The following is a 19,226-nucleotide window of genomic DNA, read 5'->3' as shown; positions in this document are numbered from 1 at the left end:
CTAGATACGTCTGAGATCTTTAACCTGAATTTATTTATAGAGGAAACTGCTCCCAACCATCATGTTTCTTGAATGACATGAAAGTGCAATATTTAAAAAAATCATACAATATAAATATACTATATATCATTTTTTTGGGTTACTTTATTGATAATAGGAGGCTTAACATAGTGTAAATATGTTTATTCCTGTTACCACTGATAAAACTAAGGTGGTAGCAAAAATATGGCAGGCTGCGCAATACTCAAAATGGGACTGTGATCCACGTTACAATATTTAAAATATTGCTATAAATTTGACGTGGGCTGCAGACCTCTCCATGTAACCTACTCAGCTATCCACTTTCTGCTTCTGATTACTGACACTGTATCTGAATCTGTTGATGGTTTATATCTATTATTCAGTGTGTAAAGTATTGAATTTCAGTTGTACATTGTTCACATTTAGATTGTCTGAAGTTTAATCCAGCCTCCAGTAAATCTTATAAACACTGAGAGGAAGAGCTTGGCACGCCCCTAGGTTGTGTGATTTATTATTAATAACAAAGTCAGGAAAAATGGTAGTAATCAGGTGCAGGTAGTGAAGACTGCACACCTTTGTGTTTATCTATGACATATGGCACACTCTTTATCTGTTCCTAATCCTTAATCTTAGTTTAACCTATAAAGTATAACTACAACTCGTGTATTCCTTTTACTTGATGGGCCTACTAATACTTAGAATACATAAATATTTATCATCTCAATTTGAACATGAAAACACTAGTTGATAATTAAATATTGCTTCTAAGACTGAACTTGAAGAAAAGAAAATTGTATCATCGGTTGTGAAACTAACTGATTTTTCTCCCCCTTTAACATCAAATGAACCATGACAGCCAGGATCGAATGTCCTCCTGTTTCCAAGGAGGCAAACCTAATAGGGCTCCTCATGCCATGGTAACAGCACTGAGTTCCTGGCCACACTATCTGCCTTGCCCCTGCTCATCCAGAAACGGAACCACTGAAATGTCTAAAGCAAAGGAAGATCTTTTGTACGAGTTGTACCTGCAGGGAGAAACATGGTGTCAGGTAGAGGTGGATGGAAAGGTGTGGGAGAGACCACAGAGAAGACACTTCAGCTGCCATCTAAAAAGCACCTGTGACTTTAGCTCGTTTCTCAGGCCAAGAATGGAGGAGCGGTCTGCATGGATGGGGCAGGTCGACAGGCACCCCGAGAGGAGGCATTTCCCACAGAGCTGTAAGACCCGCACACGACCCGTGCAATGATCACAGATAAACAAAAAACATGCTGGCGTTAAGACTTTATAGATTTTTTAAATGCATGGAAAAAACCAGTAAAACTTCTAAACAAAGATTTATATTTCAGTAATTATAATAATGGCAAAGAATATATATATAATTAACATGTGGCTTTTATCTTTATTTACAATAATTTAAATCTAGCTTTTATATTTATTCCTACAGATAAGGTGCATTTGGTGTGAAAGTCTTCCAGAAACACTCCCATCTGTCAAATGCACGTGTAATATGAACGGGACGGGACGCCTGGTGTATTTTTATTGCAACACTTTTTGTTTCTTAAATTTGCATTTAAAACAAATGTGTATATTTTCTAAATTTAAAAATGGCTGCCTTAGCACCTGAATAATTACAGTTGACGATGTTGCATTTATTATCTCCATCCAGTGCATCCATGTATAACTGCAAATCTTAGTACAGAGGTCCTCCTGTTAGACAGAATATAGTGACATGAGAAAGCTGTATGACACATTAAAGTAACACAGCTCTGAAATGATACGTTAAAAATAATAAACACAGTAATTAAATTTATTAGGTATTCTTTCTGAGTTCATTCAATTGCTATAGTCAGTTTGCTGGTCTAACATCTTGATTCTTGGGAAGAGGCGGAAGGCATTTAGAGCCGTTGCTTCCATGACCTTTTCTTCTGCAATTCCTTTCACTCGTGCAATGTACTTGCAAGCAAGACTGATGTTCTCGGGCTCATTTCGGACCTGTAGCAGGAGCAAAATCGTGTCAACAAGAAGACCTGTTCTGTGACAATACCACCAGGCTCATTATCATGACAGATTAGTTTTTTAAGACCCACATATTTGTCTGGTCCAAGAGCAGGAGAGTCTGTCTCCAGGCAGATGTACTCCAGGGGGATCTGTTTGATCAGCTTGGCTCTCTGTAAAACAGGGGACGAAACACTGAAATACTGGCAAGTGCTATAACATGCAATTAGAGGATCACTGGGAATAAAAAAGCTGTTATAATACAACTAATACGTCTAAGTATTCAAATAAATCATAACTTTATAGGCAAGGTGACAACAGGTACTGATTAAAAATGTGTCAATGTTCCTTGAACAAGGAAAAGTGTTCAAAAGGGTAGTGATTTACAATGCTGAGATCCAAATAGTAGCATTAGTTGCTCCCCTTTAGTTTATTTCTCACTCATATTTGCAGTGCAGTTTTGACTACTAGGTCTGGATGGATGTGTGTGTACAGGCTGTGCTGGAAAGCTACTGTACACAAAGCACAACGAACTAGAACAATATGTTGGGTATACAGTATGTGTTCAAAGATCAAGGTGAAATAAGGCCTTTTATAGCTGCAGCATTTTTACATGTCTCTAGGGAGGTGCTATCATACAAAGATCACAGCTGTGTACATGTGCATGTATGTATGGGGAGGGGTGTCCTCCCACCTGTTCGTTCCTGCAGACAGCAGGAGGAAAAGAGAAGAAACAACCAGCTTGGACCCCCTCCATGGCCACCGATGGTTTTCCTGCAAAGTTGTGCAGCAGTGCACGGCCAACCCCTGAAAACACATACACACTATTGTGTGAGTTCTCTGTTATTGATACGCATGTTGCTGATGTGCCAACGTATATGTCGTCACCGTTGTCCATCTTACTTGGTGAAAGAGCTCACCGTGCTCCTTAAGGACCCCGATGGTGACCTTCGCTGCTGATCGTGAATGAACATTTCTGTGAAATAAAAGCAAACCCATCATTATTCTTCCACATTAACATTAAAGTCAAGTCCATTTTCCCTCTACATTGTATTTTAAACATTTTAGTATTACTGCCAACATAAAGATCAGCAAAAAAAAGCCATAATAATAAACAAGATTTATGGCAGAACTGTTTCAGTCTTTTAGAACTATAGAAGTGTCTCACATATTTCAAAGCTGGAATTCGTAACAAATGTGTGTTGCACAAACAAATTATACATAATCAATTATACATGGGTCAGACTCACACTGGTAAATCCATTTCCTTGGATATTTGTAATTGTTTTATGAAGACTGCCTGCTGCTCCTCGCGTTGCTGTGAACTGGTTGCATACCATGGTGTGAAGTCAAGACCAATCTACACGCACAGGATCACAGTACTAATTACTATACAAGCAATTAAAATAATTGAGGTTAGGATGTACAGACCTCATCAACAATGGGCACAGGATACAAAGTCATAAAACCAATAAAAAAACAAAACTACTGAAATGATTTCTAATCAAACTCCAAACTCTGACACCAGCCTTGCGGAAATGTGCTTGACTTGTTTTAAAGGTGCCATGTGTGTTTGTTACTAAGCTGATGTGACTTAGCGCTCCAGTATTGTAACATCTGATTCAGGTATGCTGCTAAAAAATAAAAGTGAGTATTTCGAGAAGCCGTGAGCAGCACAGCCTGCTGTTTTCACATCCACCCAGCAGGAAAATATGCCAGGAATGTCAGTCTAGAGAGCGTGGGATAAAGGGGGCTTATTTAAAAGTGTCAGAAATAAGGTCCGACATTCCTCACATTGATCATCTTTAAGATATTAACTTGTGGAACAACTCAGCTCATGCCAGGGATATAAATCATGGAGAACTAAACAGCTGAATGAACAAAGTGAGGATTTACGAAGTTATTCTTTGACCCATCACTGAGCCCAAAGACTTGGCGCTGCTTTAAACAAACTTTACAAGGCTAATCTTATAGATTTACACCAATCTCTCCATCATAAAGGTATTCTATGAAATTTTATGTTAACATGAATACAGAATAAACAATATATTCATTTTGTTATTAGACAGACCTTTGCTTTCTATCCAAATATGTAAGCGCATCTCGCTTTATAAATGTCAAAATTTATATGCTGTGAAAGTTACGTTGGATAGAAACATTAATCAGGTTTATAATTACAGTGCATTCCTTTAGTTTCATACCTCGCCGATGGCCACAATGTCACCTTTGTACTTTTGAAATAAAGGCAATGCAGGTTCCAGGTCCTGGCAAAAGACAAGTTGATCATTCTGGTGTTTCAGTGATCATTTCTGGTCGCTAAAATTACGCAACTACTGCGAGAAAACCAGCATTTACTTTTCATTACACTTCATAAACCACCACAGGGTTATAAAAAAAGTAAAGTTATTGTTCAGTTATTACCTACTATAAAAATATACGGCAAACTCCTGAACACTGATCAGTAAGTACACAAGATTTTGCAGTGGGTGCCCATTTCCGGTAAAATCCTTGCCTTTATTGTCACACTGCGCTGCTCCTGAGAGCCTGAGCGCTGAACAGGATGAACTCCCAGACATGGTGCCACCAGGCCTGGATAACTAAAAAAAAAAAAAAAAGAAGAAAAAAAAATAAGGACACACAGGAGAAAACTAGGAAGAAAAACTGAATATTTTACATTATATATATATATGGTTGCTCTCTAATAATTTATAAAATACAAAGAGACTGCAGGATGTGAAATAAAATGTATCCACATGTTTTATCTGTGGCCATTGAAAGATAAATTCTTAATCCACTGCATATTTAGGCATCTAATGGAAGCCCACATTTGGCCAGGCAAAGCCAAGAACATACGAAAGAGGGGACAGGTGTTGGGTTGAAAGGGTGCGGCCTATGACCCCCTGTGAACTCCCATAACCTCCTGTGACCTGAGACTCCAGGGTCACATGGCTGTTATGTTTCCCACATCTAAGATAGCGGTCACCTGTGGGTTTAGGGACACATTCCTCAAAATAGCTCTGATGAAAGCCCACGCACTTTCACACACAAGTTTCCTTAAATTTACACAATATTCACAAAACCATACACAAAAATATTTTTTTAATGTGAAAAATGTCTCACTCTTCTCACTGATTTAACAGAGAAAGAAAAGTATCATGCAAAACGACGTGAAATATTGGGTTTTAATGATCTCCGCTCCAAACACGGTTCCCTCAGCGATCCATTTAAAATTAGGACACCTAGTGAAGCAGGACAAAATGCCATCAATCAAGACAATCAAGATTATGCATTTATATATATAAACTAACCATATTCTATTTAAAGATTATTTCCAAACCAATTCTATGGGCACGCACACATTTGAGGAATGTGTATCAATAGTAGTTCACACAGACAGGTCAACTGGCAGGTCAAGGCTCTGTTCGCATTTCACTCAGCGCTGCGTACGTGCAAGTGTCCTTACACCTTGGACAGCTGGATCACTCTCGCAAACTCACTGACTTCCTCCGTCACTGAGATTAAAGCCCTCACTCCAGCCTAAAAAAAACACAAACACCATAGAAATTACTATTTCACTCAGTAAAATTGTTACTGGATCAGCAGATAATACTCATCCATGCTTTGATTTTAATACCGCAGCTTTGATTTTTTGCCTTGCAAAAAAGCACATAAAGATAGGGCCTTAGGAGGATGAAAACCTCCAACTACTTCAGGCACTGACAGGTCTACACTGCTGTATGCTAACAAATGAAATACAATTATGCTGATAGACGTCAGCATTACAGAGAATAAATAACTGACCGACCTCTCTGGTTCTCGTAATCACATGGTCTATGTCCTGAAAACAAAACAAAAACAAATGTGTAGGACGTCAAACTTGAAGGTCTCAAAAAATATGTGTCAAGCTGGTTTGTCACTCTTCCTCCCACACAATAGGTTAAGAGGAAAGAGCAAAGTGGCAACTGCTTCACTGGCATCCCACCATATTTGTCTATGATTGAGAACAACCGATCGATTTCAGAAGCCCCACCCACAGCCCCTCCCACAAACCATCCATGGACGCCAACCCAGGGGGGATCTCTGAGTTTAGGCCTTGAATTGTAATGAGTGGCATGGGGTGATATTTAACTCCCTCCGAAACAGGAGAAGGCCCAGAAGAACGTATTTTCTCTTTACGTGCTCACATCTGGCCTTCAGCTATGGCCCCCAAAAGGCGATCTGCCCAATCCTCCAGCACCGTCACCTCCATCTTCGACCAGAGCAAGATCCAGGAGATGAAGGAGGCCTTCATGGTCATCGACCAGGACCGAGATGACGTCATAAGCAAAGGGGACCTGATCGACACCTATGCTGCCATGGGCTGCCTGAACGTGCCGAGGGAAGTGCTGGATGCCATGATGAACGAGTCCAAGGGGCCTATCAACTTCACCACCTTCCTCACCATGTTCGGCAAGCGCCTGAAGGGCTTAGACCCCGAGGATGTCACCACCGCCGCCTTCAAGACCCTGGACCCGGAGGGCAAGGGCACCATCAAGAAGGATTACTTGGAAAACCTTCTCCAAACACAGTGCAACCGCTTCTCAGATGATGAGATGAAGAACATGTGGGCTGTCTTCCCGCCAGACTTGGGAGGAAACATCGACTACAGGAACATCAGCTACATCATCACCCATGGCAAGGAAAAGGGGGAGTGAGACAGATTGATAGCCAGCCTGCCAACTATGGACTTGAGCAAGCCTCCCCAGCTGTCCTGGATAAAAGTGTGTGATGCTGTTATACTAATGCCTTCAATGAAAAATTAACTGAAAATAAATAAACCCACTCTTTTCTATTTCTTAGATGTGTCATCAATGAGAGAACTGTAGTGTGTTCAACTATTCAAAACCACTCTGGTTCTAACAGTATAGTTTAATGAAGTGGTTTTAACAGCACAAAAATCTTTTGATTGTAACGCTTCAGAAAGATCATTCATGATTCAATAATAGTACTAGTCCAGGCAGGTTTATAACTCAACGTTTATGATCATGACATGTACAAAATTGCTAGCCTGAATGTCTTGAACTACTTGGAATCAAAGCAAGGCGACACAGAGAGCACAATAACTTGAATTAAATGAAAGTTCGCACAGGTATTAATGCCTGTACTGAGTGACTGTAAACACTGCCGTAACCGTGGGTCATTTACCTCGTTAAATTCGGTAGCTGAAATGTGACAGTGACAGTCTACATATCCGCCGTCCATTGCGCGCTGGGCATTCTGGGTAATGTGGTTTTTGTGGTGTGCTATGTGTTTTATGTTAGGTGTAGATTTTTAATTTTCATGGCACATTTATTTATTTGCACTATTTTAAAAAACCTAAGCACTTATTGCACTTTTAATGTAGTCACCTATAAATGACTACGTGTGTGGCGTGTTTGTATTAATCATTTATTTATTGTTATTTATTTACTTATTACATTTTAGTTTAGTGTAGTGTAGATTCGTTTTTTTGTTTGTGTGAGTGCATGTCGTGTTTCAACTTTGTGCATGTAATTCACTATTCACCTATTCCATGATTAAAATGATAATAGGGGGAGACGTCGTGTTGCGAAAAGGAAATCACCCAAACGGAAGGTAAGGTGTACGGTAACACCCTGGGAAAATGCCAGGGGACCGCTCCTCTTGAGTAGTGAATACTAACAGGTAAGTTTCCTTTTAATTATTTATTATCTTGGTTTTAAGCCTTGGGGTATTTTTTTTATTGTATTTTAAGTGTGTTAAAGGTTCTGCCATGCGTTTTTTTTTCTTCTCATAGTAGTTGGTCTTATTGCTCTTATTGTTTTATTTAATTTTATTTTTGGCATGGCAGTTTTTAGGATTTATTTATTGAATAAAGATTTTAATTACCGGAAATGATGAATGGAAATATTAGTTCCTGTCGACAGTGTGCGGAGCCAGACACCTAGGCTGGTGATCCATTCTGATCCGTAAAGAGAGAGAGAGAAAAAAAAGTGGTTTTTAACAGTAAAAAAAAGTCACACGGGGCCAACACCTTTATTAAAATGTAAAAGATTTTTTTGTAAAGTAAATGTTATTGTTCACAGAAACCATAGAGCTGTAATACGAACAAGTGGAAATTAATAAATCTAAATAGATGGAAATGGAAGTGTGTGTCTAAAAGAATCTCAAACCACATCTCCAGTGAAATCTGGGAAATCTTTTATTTCTGTGAAATAAACGCTTAGTTTGTGGATTCAACTTTCACAGCCGAAATTTCACTAGACTAGGTAGGTACTAGTCACTGTACTTAGTAACACCATGGGAAATTACTGTCCGCTCACTTCATATGCCCACTCTGGAAACCGTTTATGACCCATTATGTTAATTGTGTTGCTATTAAGCTATTATTGGAAATGAAATACTGCACAAAATTAACCTGATCGGCCCGGGGGTAACTATGGCAAACAGAAGCCTAAATCATGTTGCGGGTTATTAATATTTTTTCTTTTTTATATTGCAAATTGATATGTATACGACTTAAAAACATTTCATTCCGGTTATCAGAAGCGTCGGTAGTGCTTAAAAAGACTGATAAACAAAATAGTCTATGAACTGTATCATTTTTCCATTCTTAAATTTTTAACTTCAAGTTCTTAACTTAAAGAAATGCCCGTATAGAAGACCTTCCGGGTCATTATTTCTCGCATCGATTGGATCACGTTTGGATCACTTCCGCTTCCGAGTTTCCCTAACGTTTGAATATAATGGCGGTGAATGTAGAAGTAGAGAGGGCTGGTGTATCTAACAATGAGGAGATGGGAGAAGAACAAGATTACAGAGTCAAGATAAAGTCGAAGGCTTTTGTTCGCGAACAACTTCACAAGTGTAACGAATTGCTGAGAAATATTTTAGATGAACAGTCATCGATATGTGATGAGACTAAGCGGCGGTTATTGAAAGACGTTTTGGAGGTAATCGTGATAGAACTCTGAACTGAGAGACTCCTCCTTCTCCTTTCAGGAGTTTTGTTTTTATTTGGTGCGTAGTTAGTGTCGCGCTCAAATCAATGTATTAATTACCGCGTTCTTTCGGTAAACTGGTTTTCAAGAATCAAAGGGCAGTGAGTGACTGACTCACTGTGTTTTTCAGAGCTTCGAAAGAGGCGTCCAGGAGAACGTGGTTGTGAACGGGGAGTCGTGGGAAGAGGCCGCTGATGGGGAGGAGCAGGACGCTGGAGGTTTTGTCTCCGCTCCAGGTTGTGTCTACTACCTTATGTTCCTTGGTTTTATTCAGTGAGCAGTCTTTCTCATGTGACAATATTGTAGCGTAGGTGTGTAATGATGTTGCTTTAGGAAGTCATGTGTAATAATAATGGAAACGCAGAAGTGGTTCACTTATTTTTACACCTGCAAGTTGTACTGGTTAAACCAAGTAGGTAAGCAGAATTGGTGCAAATCAGTAATATATGCATTTATAAGTTTATTAACTTTTAGCTTTTATACAAAAGTAATGTTCTACAAATTGGTTATCAGTCTAATAATTATTTGAGTACTAGTATCTTGATAATTGAACATTATAACTCTTCCTAGAGGATCAAAGTGTTGATAAGTCAGACTATATACTGTCAGTGTTGATTTTTTTATTTATTTATTTTTTAACCTGTTGGTTCATGTATACCTATTAATCAACTAGATTATCTAGTGAGTTATAGGAAATGTATATCTTGATGAGACTTATCGGTCATTGCTTTTCCATCTGAAGATTGCAAGGCACTGGATGACATGCTGGATGAAAATATCCTGGAAACCACCCTGAAACGCAGCCGCTACCCAAAAAAGATACTTCCCTATGTTGTTCGGTCTTTGAAAGCACAACGTGAAACCATGGTGTGTTTTCTTTCAATTTCCAGTGTCTTCTGTTACATACTGTATACTGCCAAATTTTGGTGGGGCGGAGCAGTAAATATCCTGTTTGCAGGTCCTGTTTGTGGTTTAACTGCCCTCTATTACCACCAGATGTCTCCCTTGCACTTAGTAAAGAACTGAACAAATTGTTTTATCCTCTTTGTAAACTAAAGATGTTTGCATCAGGATTTTTTGAAGTGAGATACTATAATGCAGTGATCAGTTGGCTTGTATGAATGTAATTCTGTGCTTTAATTCTTGATCAGTAACTTTTTGTCCGGTGCAGAGCCTATTTTAAAGCCATAGGGCATGATGCAGGGTACAACCTGGACAGGACACCATTTGGTCACAGGGCATCATGCACTCGTTCACTCAAAAACATACAGTAATGATTATTTAGCATCCTCAGTTTGCCTGAAGCGTGTGTCTTTGGACTCTGGGAGAAAACTGGAGCACCCAGAAGCAGCCCATGCTAACACAAGGAGAATGTATAAACTCCACAGACACTGAACAGATTCAAACCCATGTATGAACCTACATTCCAGGGCCTGTGAGGCACCAGCTCTGCCCACTGTACTATCATGCTGCTCATGAAATTGTTTTGTGACAGGAATTTTTTTTTTTTTTGGTGCTCAGATATGTTTTGATGCAGTGATCAAAAATTGAGTGTCTTAATGTGCTTTAGTTTGTTCATTTTATTTGTGAATTCCAGTTTTGGCAATATTTTAACAGGCTTTATAAGTAATGTCTATCCCCCCCCTTCAATTTCTCTTTAGAGTTTGTATGAGCAGGCAATCAAGCCACAAAAGACGATGAAGGATCCAATTCAAGGTAAATATGGTTTTAATCGGATGTTGTCTTTCTCAGTCAGCACTGCTGTGGTCAACAGAAGCAGAAATACAGAGGCTATAATTCCTCATGGTTTTTTCCTTTTAATTTCTGCTTTTAATGTGGCTAAGTTATTTCAAAATCACTTTGTACCCTGCTTTTGCATTTTGAATTTGAGGGTGAAATCATGTTATAGGAAATTTGAAATCATACTGTGGTCTTCCAGAGTGTAATAAATTATAATGGTTGATTATGACCTGCTGCTCTACAAAATGACAAATGTAGCCCCCGATTAGTCGCCTAAGTATGCTGTGTGTAATGCAGAAGGACGTTACTCACAGAATGAGGCCATGAACCTTAGGAATCAGTCTAACTTTGACCTGACAGATGTGCATTTGCAGTAAGCTAGGTCATATAAACAATTTATTATGAAGGCCTCAAGGGTAAGTAGTTGTATGACTCAACATCAAAGTGGTGCTGTCCTTATTCAGTGTTTTAACTATACATCATAAAGTGATTTGAGAAATTCACAGGACTTCTGTTATCAACAACTTGAATCATCTACCCTTTAATAATATTAAATGGTATTTAGCTTACAGTGTTACATAATTAAACTAAGCTACTTGGTTATCCACCACCCATCCAGACTACAAAGCAAAGTAACACACACACTAAGGGTAGTTAGTCACCATTTTACTTAAAATGCATGTCTTTGGACTTTGGGAGGAAACCACAGTACCCAAGTTCAAATCCCACTCCTCCTGTAGCACCTTTAGCGAATGTATTTACTTGGAATTGATACATTAAAAATTAGCCAGGTATATAATTAGATTAAAAATTGTACATAACTTGATATACAAACCTGATATTGTAAGTCAGGAGGGTGCAATGTGTCAGTTATATGAGTATTAAAGTTCAAGGTGTAAATCTTTAAAAGTAATGTTATTTTGGCAGGTTCTAGGGAAAGTACGTGGTGAGAAGATTGCAGAGGTACAGCAGAGTGGCTCTCCGGGACTTGATCTTAATCAGACTTTTCTGATTGTGGTATTGATGTTTCCAGGGTCTTGCAGGTTTTTCCACGGGAGGGTACTGGAGAGTTTTTTTTTTTTTTTAAAATCTCCTGTTCAGATACCACAGCATGGTGGCACAGGTGTTTGTTTTTCCTTTGGATTCACTTCCTCTTTGGGGACCCCTTTTTAGGCGGGAGGGGTATGTGCACTGAGGAATCGAGGCACGCGTTTCCACGGAGAAGGCAAGCGGCCCTTTGCTGCGCTGGTGCTCCCGTGTTCTTTTGTTTCCCCATTTGAGGTCTCTCTGGTCGCAGCCCGTGGTTTATGAGAGTGTACATTCCCATTCGCTGGGTTTCACAATTGTGCAAAATTGTGTCACAACCTGTGAGTTTCCATGACTGAGAAAATGGGACACCCCACCCCCACACCTTTTGTTGTTGCTCTAACAAAATGCATTTGCTGTCTCTCAGGTGCCATTATGAGTGATCTCTCCGAGTCTGCACCCAGGATCATCAGACAGTCTGCGTCTGTTATGAAGGTGAAGCTGTTGCTGGTTCACTTACGGAACTCTGGCTATTTACATAGCACCTATGTGTGTTGTAAGGAATGAAATGGTTACTCTTTATCCAACAGCCCTCCCATAGATGTAATGCAAAATCTATGTAATTTTTCTTTAACATTTGTGGCAACGTGAACACCAACAACGGTACCTTTTCTTGAACTTTGCAAATGTGACTGCCTTTGCGTTGTTACCTTCAGTCGTGTTTTTCCATTTACATTTATTCTTATAATACGTATTGTTTTGAGACATTGAGTTTTTGACTCCTCATAAACACTGTAGGTCATGTTGAGTTCAGTGCAATGCATTTTTTGGCAGAATTGGCAAGCATACTGTTTATAGTATTACTAATATATCTGTACAGTGCTCTAACAATAGTGTGTGATACAGTTCGGTAACATAAAAGGTCACTGACCATACAGTATATGGTGCCAATAGTAGTTTGTAGGTACATGGACACATTATCTGATGGATGTGTTCAGTCTTCCCTCAGCAATCGGTGGTCATCAGGTAAGAGACCACTTGTATAATTAAACCTTTTCAGGGTCTGGTTTCACAGCTTCCATACTTCCTGGCTCCTGAAGCCCAATTCCTTTAAAGGTTACAACTTTTTTTTTTTTTTTTCCTGGTTTCTAATTGGCTCTTCCTGAAGTTCACTTGTCACTTAGCTTTATTCTCCTCATTATCTTAATTCTTGTTAAAAATTGACCGGTAATCTTTATGGATCAGCTGTAATCCCTGGTCCTGGTTCTGGCAGTTTTCTTTTTATAAACCATTAATAAGCTCAGTACAAGGAGGAAAAACTAATTCACTTCAGTATGAATATTCCTTCAGTCCACTGCAGGGTATATGGTCCCTGATATTAACGTGCCACTGACCAGCAGCGGAGGTTCCAACGCCCTTTTTCCCTCGCTGTCTTCAGGCCCTGCAGAGCCTGCAGCAGAAGGCCGAAGGCCTGCGCCAGGTCATGGCCTTGAAACCCTCTGCGGAGTCCCTGGAGGTGCACAGGGACGTTTTCGGCAGGCCATCCGACACGGAGGGCAGGCCCGCCCTGAAGAGGCCAGCAAAGGAGACGGAGCTGAGCGGCGCCTATGTTCTGAAACCAAAGAGATCATCCACTCAGGAGGAGAATGAGGATCCTCAAAAAAACTCTTAATGCTGGACCTCTATACAATGAAACAGATCAGTCATTGCTTGTCACTCATCAGCATCAGTACCAGTTAGGGCAGCTGAGTAATGTCTAGGTTTGCAGATGTTGGCAAGTTTGCCAGATTTGTTTTGCTAACTGTATCTTTGTATATTTTTGTAAAAGAGAAGTTGTGTTGTCTGCTCCAGTGTAGCGGTAGTATACAGTAGTAATTCTGACTAGTGTTTTATTTACCATCTCTGTTGTATTCCAGAATTTATGTAATAAATAAAACTGCTAAATTTCAGTATTAGTGCTTTTAAAACTTTTTGCACATTTAATCTGTTTAGGAGAATGTAAATAAAGTACAATTTTCAGAGTCATGTTCTGGACCAAGAATTGAGGGGGAAAAGTTGTTTTTCCGAATGAATGAATGAATGAATGGTGATGCTTTTCCAACTCTTCCAGGGGAACTTAAGTCTCAAAGTGCAGTTTTGCTCAATGTTTGTTAAAAGATCAGAAGCGTTGCATTTTGTTTTCCGACAGCACACGCTCACGCTGTCCTCAAGTTGTAAACTTGTGGCTTCCTTTTTTTTGTTTATTTATCCTTTGCAAGTGAAAGAGAAACTTGAGGTTTTTTATGACCATGGAGAGCTGGGAGGACTTTATTAAAGTTGTGCCAGAAACTGTAACCTTATGGAACTTTCGTTAGTTTACTCTAACATATCCAAACGCCACTGATGGGCAGCTCTAGTAAGTGCTGTAAGGGTTTATTAGGAAGAGTTCACAATTGCGATCAACTTGGAAAATGGCGGGAAACGGGGTTTCAGGCCCCATGTGTGTTTTGGAGCGCGTGGAGGGGGGGTCAAACCCCAGCATGACCCACAGGAACCTCAGGCGCCCGGTGGCCTGTCTCCTCCATACAGCATGTGACTTAAAGGAACCCCGAGGGCCCTTTCAAGAAAGCGGTAACGGGGCAGTGAAAACTGAAACCGCCCGTGGGGGAGGAGGGGGGAACTGACGGTTCTCAGCGTCGCCAGTGCGCGGCGCCGACACGCGTGTCGCACAGGTCGACTTTAACGCTTTAACGCGCCTCCGCTCGCCATGGCCAGCGCACATCGCGGCGTGCGCGCGCCACAGCCCGAGCTCTGCAGGTGCAGATCAGCTGTTCCAGCCTGTCCCGGTCGCGTGAGCGATGTCGGCCGGCGCGCGACCCACCGACTGCCTGCGCGGGAACGCCGGCGGCTTGCACGCGCTGCAGGGGTGCGAGGTAATCGCCGCGGGATTATTAATTCCTGTCATGTACTGACGAGTCAATAAAGATGTAACTGTTGCTCAGAATTTGGAATGACTTTGGTTTCTGAGTCATGAAAGTGCTGTACAAACAAACGAAGTACAATAAGCAAAATTACTCGTTTATACAACATTCGCTTCGGTTCAGAGAAATGATGCTGAATCCGACAGTCACGAGCGCAAAGTTATTTAACAAATGTTTTTTTTTTTTTTCGGTTTGTAATTACAGATAAAATAAATGATTTTAATATGCAAACGCATTTCTGCTCTTAGGTTAGGGCTGGAACGAACCCGACTCATATTAATGCAGAAAATGTATTAATTTTTACAGTGACAGTTATTAAAAATCCTTTTGGGAATTCTCTGGTGTATTACCTGTTCACTGTTAGTATTTATTTTTAATTGAGTTGCCTGAGCTTATTGTTTGCAGCTCTGTGACTGAAACATCCACTTCTATTACAAATAATACGTAAAGTCCATGAGATATGAGTCTGGGTTTCACCTGCAGTGAATACTATTACTGCTAATAATAATAATAATAATAATAATAATAACAGCAGCACATTAATTCAGATGAAAGACTTCAGTGAACAGAGTGGCAGCGCAGTGATCGACCAAACTGCCGAGTAACAATATGGAATATATTCATGTTTTTGGGCTATTTTTGCACTTTGCATCATACATATCTATAATGTATTTCATAGATCATATATATCATTGATGCATGTCATACATCATACATATATAGTGATCCTGTTCACACCACTGTGTATTTCAGAGCTCTGAGGATGATGAGAGGAAGCAGAAGAGGAGGGAGAAGAACAGAGTCGCCGCGCAGAGGAGTCGCAAAAAGCAGACGCAGCGGGCGGACCAGCTGCACGAGGTACAGCTGCAGAAAGATTCGGTGATCGTCCGAGAAACTGCACTTTCCTCGTAGGTCTTATGCTGCAGGAGAAGGTCCTGTGATGTCAGAGGTCAGAGGAGGGGACCGTCGTGCATCAGGGCTGTAGAAGTGGAGAGATGGGTGAGACTCAGGCTCCTTCATCATCCTTCCCCCTGCAGGAGTACGAGTGCTTGGAGCAGGAGAACCTGCTGCTGAGGAAGGAGGTGCAGATGCTCACCGAGGAGCAGAGGCATCTCATGGAGGTTCTCAAAGCCCACGAGCCTCTCTGTCCCATCGTGCACTGCTCCGCCAACCTGACATCGCACCCGAGGGCACAGGTCCTCGCTGGGGGTCTGCTCAGGTAGGGCGACAGAGCCCCGGCCTCTGAAGATCCCTCACGCACCCTGTGAGATGGGTCAGCCCCTGGGGCACAACCGCTCCAGCATTTTATTACTGTCATTAAATTATTATTAAATTGTTATTATTATTTCTACTGTTATTATGACTAAAACCAGATGCCTTCATCTCCAGAAGAACTGGAGTTGTTCTTGGCTCTTTCGCACTGGGATTCACATGGTTTTAATGACTCCCAGAATGAGTGTGGGGGTACAGGATCTTTCGGGAGAATCAGATTTTGTTTGTACAATTTTAAAGAATGCATTCTCTTATTTCTTCTAAATAACTTTTAAGTTATTGCTTTTTTCCATAGTTCTTCATTCAATTTGCACTTCCTTTCATGAGCTAAAAACTTTTTTGTGTGTGTGTGTGTGTGTGTGTATATATATTACAGTGGTTCTGACTCACAAGGAAGACTTGGAAAAAAAAAAGTCTCAAAGTCATAAAAAGGAGAAAATAGAAGTGTAAATTAAGAAATTGCTACTAGTGACAGTGTGTTCCTTCCCCTTTACTGTTAGCAGTAAAATTCTGTATTGACGTTACATGGATATACAGTACAGCTGAATAGGGGCCACAACACTTTATATTCTTGTTTAGTGAAATCATCTTAATTATTCATTAGTTAATTAAGTTTCATCATCATATGAGTAAATAAGAAAATAACTTCTTCTGCCCATGAACTCTTGTACAGTGCTGTTTTGTCATTATCTCGGGCAGCCCTTTTAGCAGTAGTTTTGCCAAAAAGTTTTTTTTGCTGTCATTGTTGTGTTGTTCTTTTGGAATTCCATTTGTTTTCAACAACTTTTCCTGGCCATTTGGAATTCAGGGTCCACCGCTATTTGCATTATTATGTTCCACCCGTGTAACGTGTTAATATTCTCCGTGATGCACATTCCCGCAGTGTCCAACACTATGTGCAGTTGTCAGTTTCCAGCAATATGTTTTTTAATGTGTAAAATAAAACAGAAATACCAGACTTGAAGCCCCTGGGTTTGGTATGGTCTCCTCATTGCTACGCTTGAGAAGTTTGAAGTGGCATCCTCATATGTGGTAACACTCACTCTCTGAAAGTGAAAGTGCAGTGGGACTCAGGAGGACCCCACTTCCCACTTCCCACCAGTGGTCCTTTGCACCAGTCTCCTCATTTATGCTGAGCGATCTGTAGGGGGGTAGGAGGTGGGGGTGCAGTTGCCAGCATGTTCCGTTCCCTCATCCTGCAGCATCCTTCACCCCACGGTCATTCAGTGGCGGTCCAGCAGGACCCAGTGCTGCACCTCTGAGAACCCAGAAGGTCCAACGACCTGCTTCAATCAAAACGCAAAGTCTGGTCGTTTGCTTTTGTGCTCAGACCTGCAGCACTTTAGCTGAGTACCCATGATCCTTAGAGGGTGAGGTAATGCAGTGCTCACAGGGGATCTGTAATTGTAGCACCTGCTCTTCAAAAAGAAACCGAACCAGCTTCTCCTTGTGCCCAGCCTGCTTCCTCTGAGAGGTGTTGGACCTCACACTTCTCACGCAACGCTGGCTATGTTCTCCATTCGTCTACCTGTTCGACCTCATGGACATTTTCACTTAGTACAGTGCTCATGGGTGGACCATGTCCTCTCTTTGGATTTACATGTATAGTTAGTAATTTTGGAGACTCTTTTCAACTCTATTCAACTCGCTAAACAAAGTTGTGTCAACAACAGATGAAGCGCTTTAGACACAGACATGGGATTATCAGAAACAAAGCTTGTCTGATACCACCATGTCACTCAAGTAGCTGCCTGTAGAAGTGACATTCAGAGAGAAAATGCATAGATAATCCCAGCAGACAGTGTTGGACTCATTTATGTAGCGTTCAAGAGATCAGGAGGGAAGTGGCTCTGAAAGATATGGGTGTAAAACCTTTCTTGCAGTAAGGGATTCAGCTGCTCTGAGGGAAAGACGGAGTTTGTTCCGCCACATCAAGGACAAGTTTCAGAAGTGGCAAGCTTTGAGCTTTGGACCCTTTGTTAGTGGGACCATCAAGCAGCCAGCGGAATTCTGTTGAGAGGTGGATGAGGTTCTGCAGGATATGACTCAACATGCTTACATTTACATTTATTCATTTAGCAGACGCTTTTGTCCAAAGCGACATACATCTCAGCAAAAGTACAATTTATGCATTACATTAAGAGAAAGAGACATAGCTGCAGACATGTGACTCAAGTAAATGTAGTTTGTTACCTACCACTTACTGCACCGATGTTCATCGTTCAAGTAGGTGCATAAAACACAGGATAGACAAACCCTGATACCCTTCTACCAATTTTTTTTTTTTTTTAAATATTATAAGATACACAAACAATCACATACAATGCTGGAGTAGCGGCTGAATAAAGGGTTATCTGGGGACAAGATTAATGCTACTTAATGCTGCTAGTGAATTCCTCTACGCTTCCTGCTGATTTACCAAGAGCGAAGAGGCCAAGAGTCAATGCACATGTACAGTAGAGAGCGCATGCGTGTTTCTCAGCCAGAGCCATGTGCTCGTATTGATGTTGTGCGCGCAAGAGCCGGTTTAGGACAGGGTCACAGCGACTGCAGCGGCGGTGCACTTTGGTGTACTCAACTTCTGCAAAGAAGCTGCAATTTAGACATTTTAGGAGCAGAGCAGAGGCACTTCTCATTTTCTCTTCCAGTTTTCTTTTCTCACTTTGACTTCAGCAGACATCAAACAGCACTGACAAGAGTTCAGATGCCCCGAAGGTACAGGGGCCCTGAAATCAGCAAGGGTCTGAGCTCAACAGCTTGAGCTCACATTCACATTTACGTCCAGATTTACCCTTACATTCACAGTTGTTGACTGAGCGCATGCTTTATTTAGTTTTTAGAGACTTACAATTCATAGATACAGCTCATGAGGGCACTGGGTGGCATAGCGGTTAATGTTGCCTCCCTGCATTGAAAGAACCAAGGTTTGAGATCCACCTACTGCTGTAGCACCTTTGATCAAGGTACTGACCCTGAAATGCTCCAATAAAAATACCTCAGCTGTATAAAGGGGGTAAATCAGTATAAGTCACTCTGGAGAACAGCACCAGCTGTATGAATAAATTGATGAGACAGATAGAGTGAGTGCATCAAAATCATGTCATAAGCACGCATCAGCGAGCACAACCTCATAAAATAAAATAAAAAAACACCCTTTAACTGTTTTGATAAGCATGTGTACTGTACGTGTAAAATTATCCTCAGAACTGAAAT

General features: G+C 40.8%; 4 protein-coding genes across 4 annotated transcripts; 3 read left to right on the top strand and 1 right to left on the bottom strand.

The window, feature by feature from the left end:
* Nucleotides 1-1,414: 1,414 nt before the first annotated feature.
* On the bottom strand, nucleotides 1,415-7,262 carry tatdn3 (TatD DNase domain containing 3). The gene is made up of 10 exons (XM_018742417.2): nucleotides 7,202-7,262; nucleotides 5,823-5,855; nucleotides 5,481-5,554; nucleotides 4,530-4,614; nucleotides 4,219-4,281; nucleotides 3,268-3,377; nucleotides 2,938-2,993; nucleotides 2,712-2,824; nucleotides 2,110-2,190; nucleotides 1,415-2,014 (listed from the first exon to the last, which is right to left on the bottom strand). The coding sequence occupies exons 1-10, from the start codon at nucleotides 7,256-7,258 to the stop codon at nucleotides 1,856-1,858; spliced, it is 831 nt and encodes a 276-aa protein (XP_018597933.2). The 5' UTR covers nucleotides 7,259-7,262; the 3' UTR covers nucleotides 1,415-1,855.
* On the top strand, nucleotides 6,117-6,833 carry LOC108928484 (myosin regulatory light chain 2, skeletal muscle isoform-like). Its single transcript, XM_018742418.2, has one exon. It carries the CDS (start codon nucleotides 6,217-6,219, stop codon nucleotides 6,709-6,711), a length of 495 nt encoding a protein of 164 aa, XP_018597934.2. The 5' UTR covers nucleotides 6,117-6,216; the 3' UTR covers nucleotides 6,712-6,833.
* Nucleotides 7,263-8,042: 780 nt separating the features above from the next.
* On the top strand, nucleotides 8,043-13,683 carry nsl1 (NSL1 component of MIS12 kinetochore complex). The gene is made up of 6 exons (XM_018742437.2): nucleotides 8,043-8,967; nucleotides 9,146-9,251; nucleotides 9,758-9,882; nucleotides 10,677-10,731; nucleotides 12,209-12,276; nucleotides 13,220-13,683. Exons 1-6 carry the CDS (start codon nucleotides 8,761-8,763, stop codon nucleotides 13,451-13,453), a joined length of 795 nt encoding a protein of 264 aa, XP_018597953.2. The 5' UTR covers nucleotides 8,043-8,760; the 3' UTR covers nucleotides 13,454-13,683.
* An 888-nt stretch (nucleotides 13,684-14,571) lies between these two features.
* Nucleotides 14,572-16,037, top strand: batf3 (basic leucine zipper transcription factor, ATF-like 3). Its single transcript, XM_029255203.1, has 3 exons — nucleotides 14,572-14,693; nucleotides 15,495-15,599; nucleotides 15,779-16,037. Exons 1-3 carry the CDS (start codon nucleotides 14,619-14,621, stop codon nucleotides 15,962-15,964), a joined length of 366 nt encoding a protein of 121 aa, XP_029111036.1. The 5' UTR covers nucleotides 14,572-14,618; the 3' UTR covers nucleotides 15,965-16,037.
* The last annotated feature ends 3,189 nt before the right edge of the window (nucleotides 16,038-19,226 follow it).

This window comes from Scleropages formosus, chromosome 1, assembly GCF_900964775.1.
Source record: "Scleropages formosus chromosome 1, fSclFor1.1, whole genome shotgun sequence".
NCBI classification, from domain to species: Eukaryota; Metazoa; Chordata; class Actinopteri; order Osteoglossiformes; family Osteoglossidae; genus Scleropages; species Scleropages formosus.
Note: the sequence above shows the minus strand (reverse complement) of the source record. Positions and strands in the feature narration are given on the sequence as shown.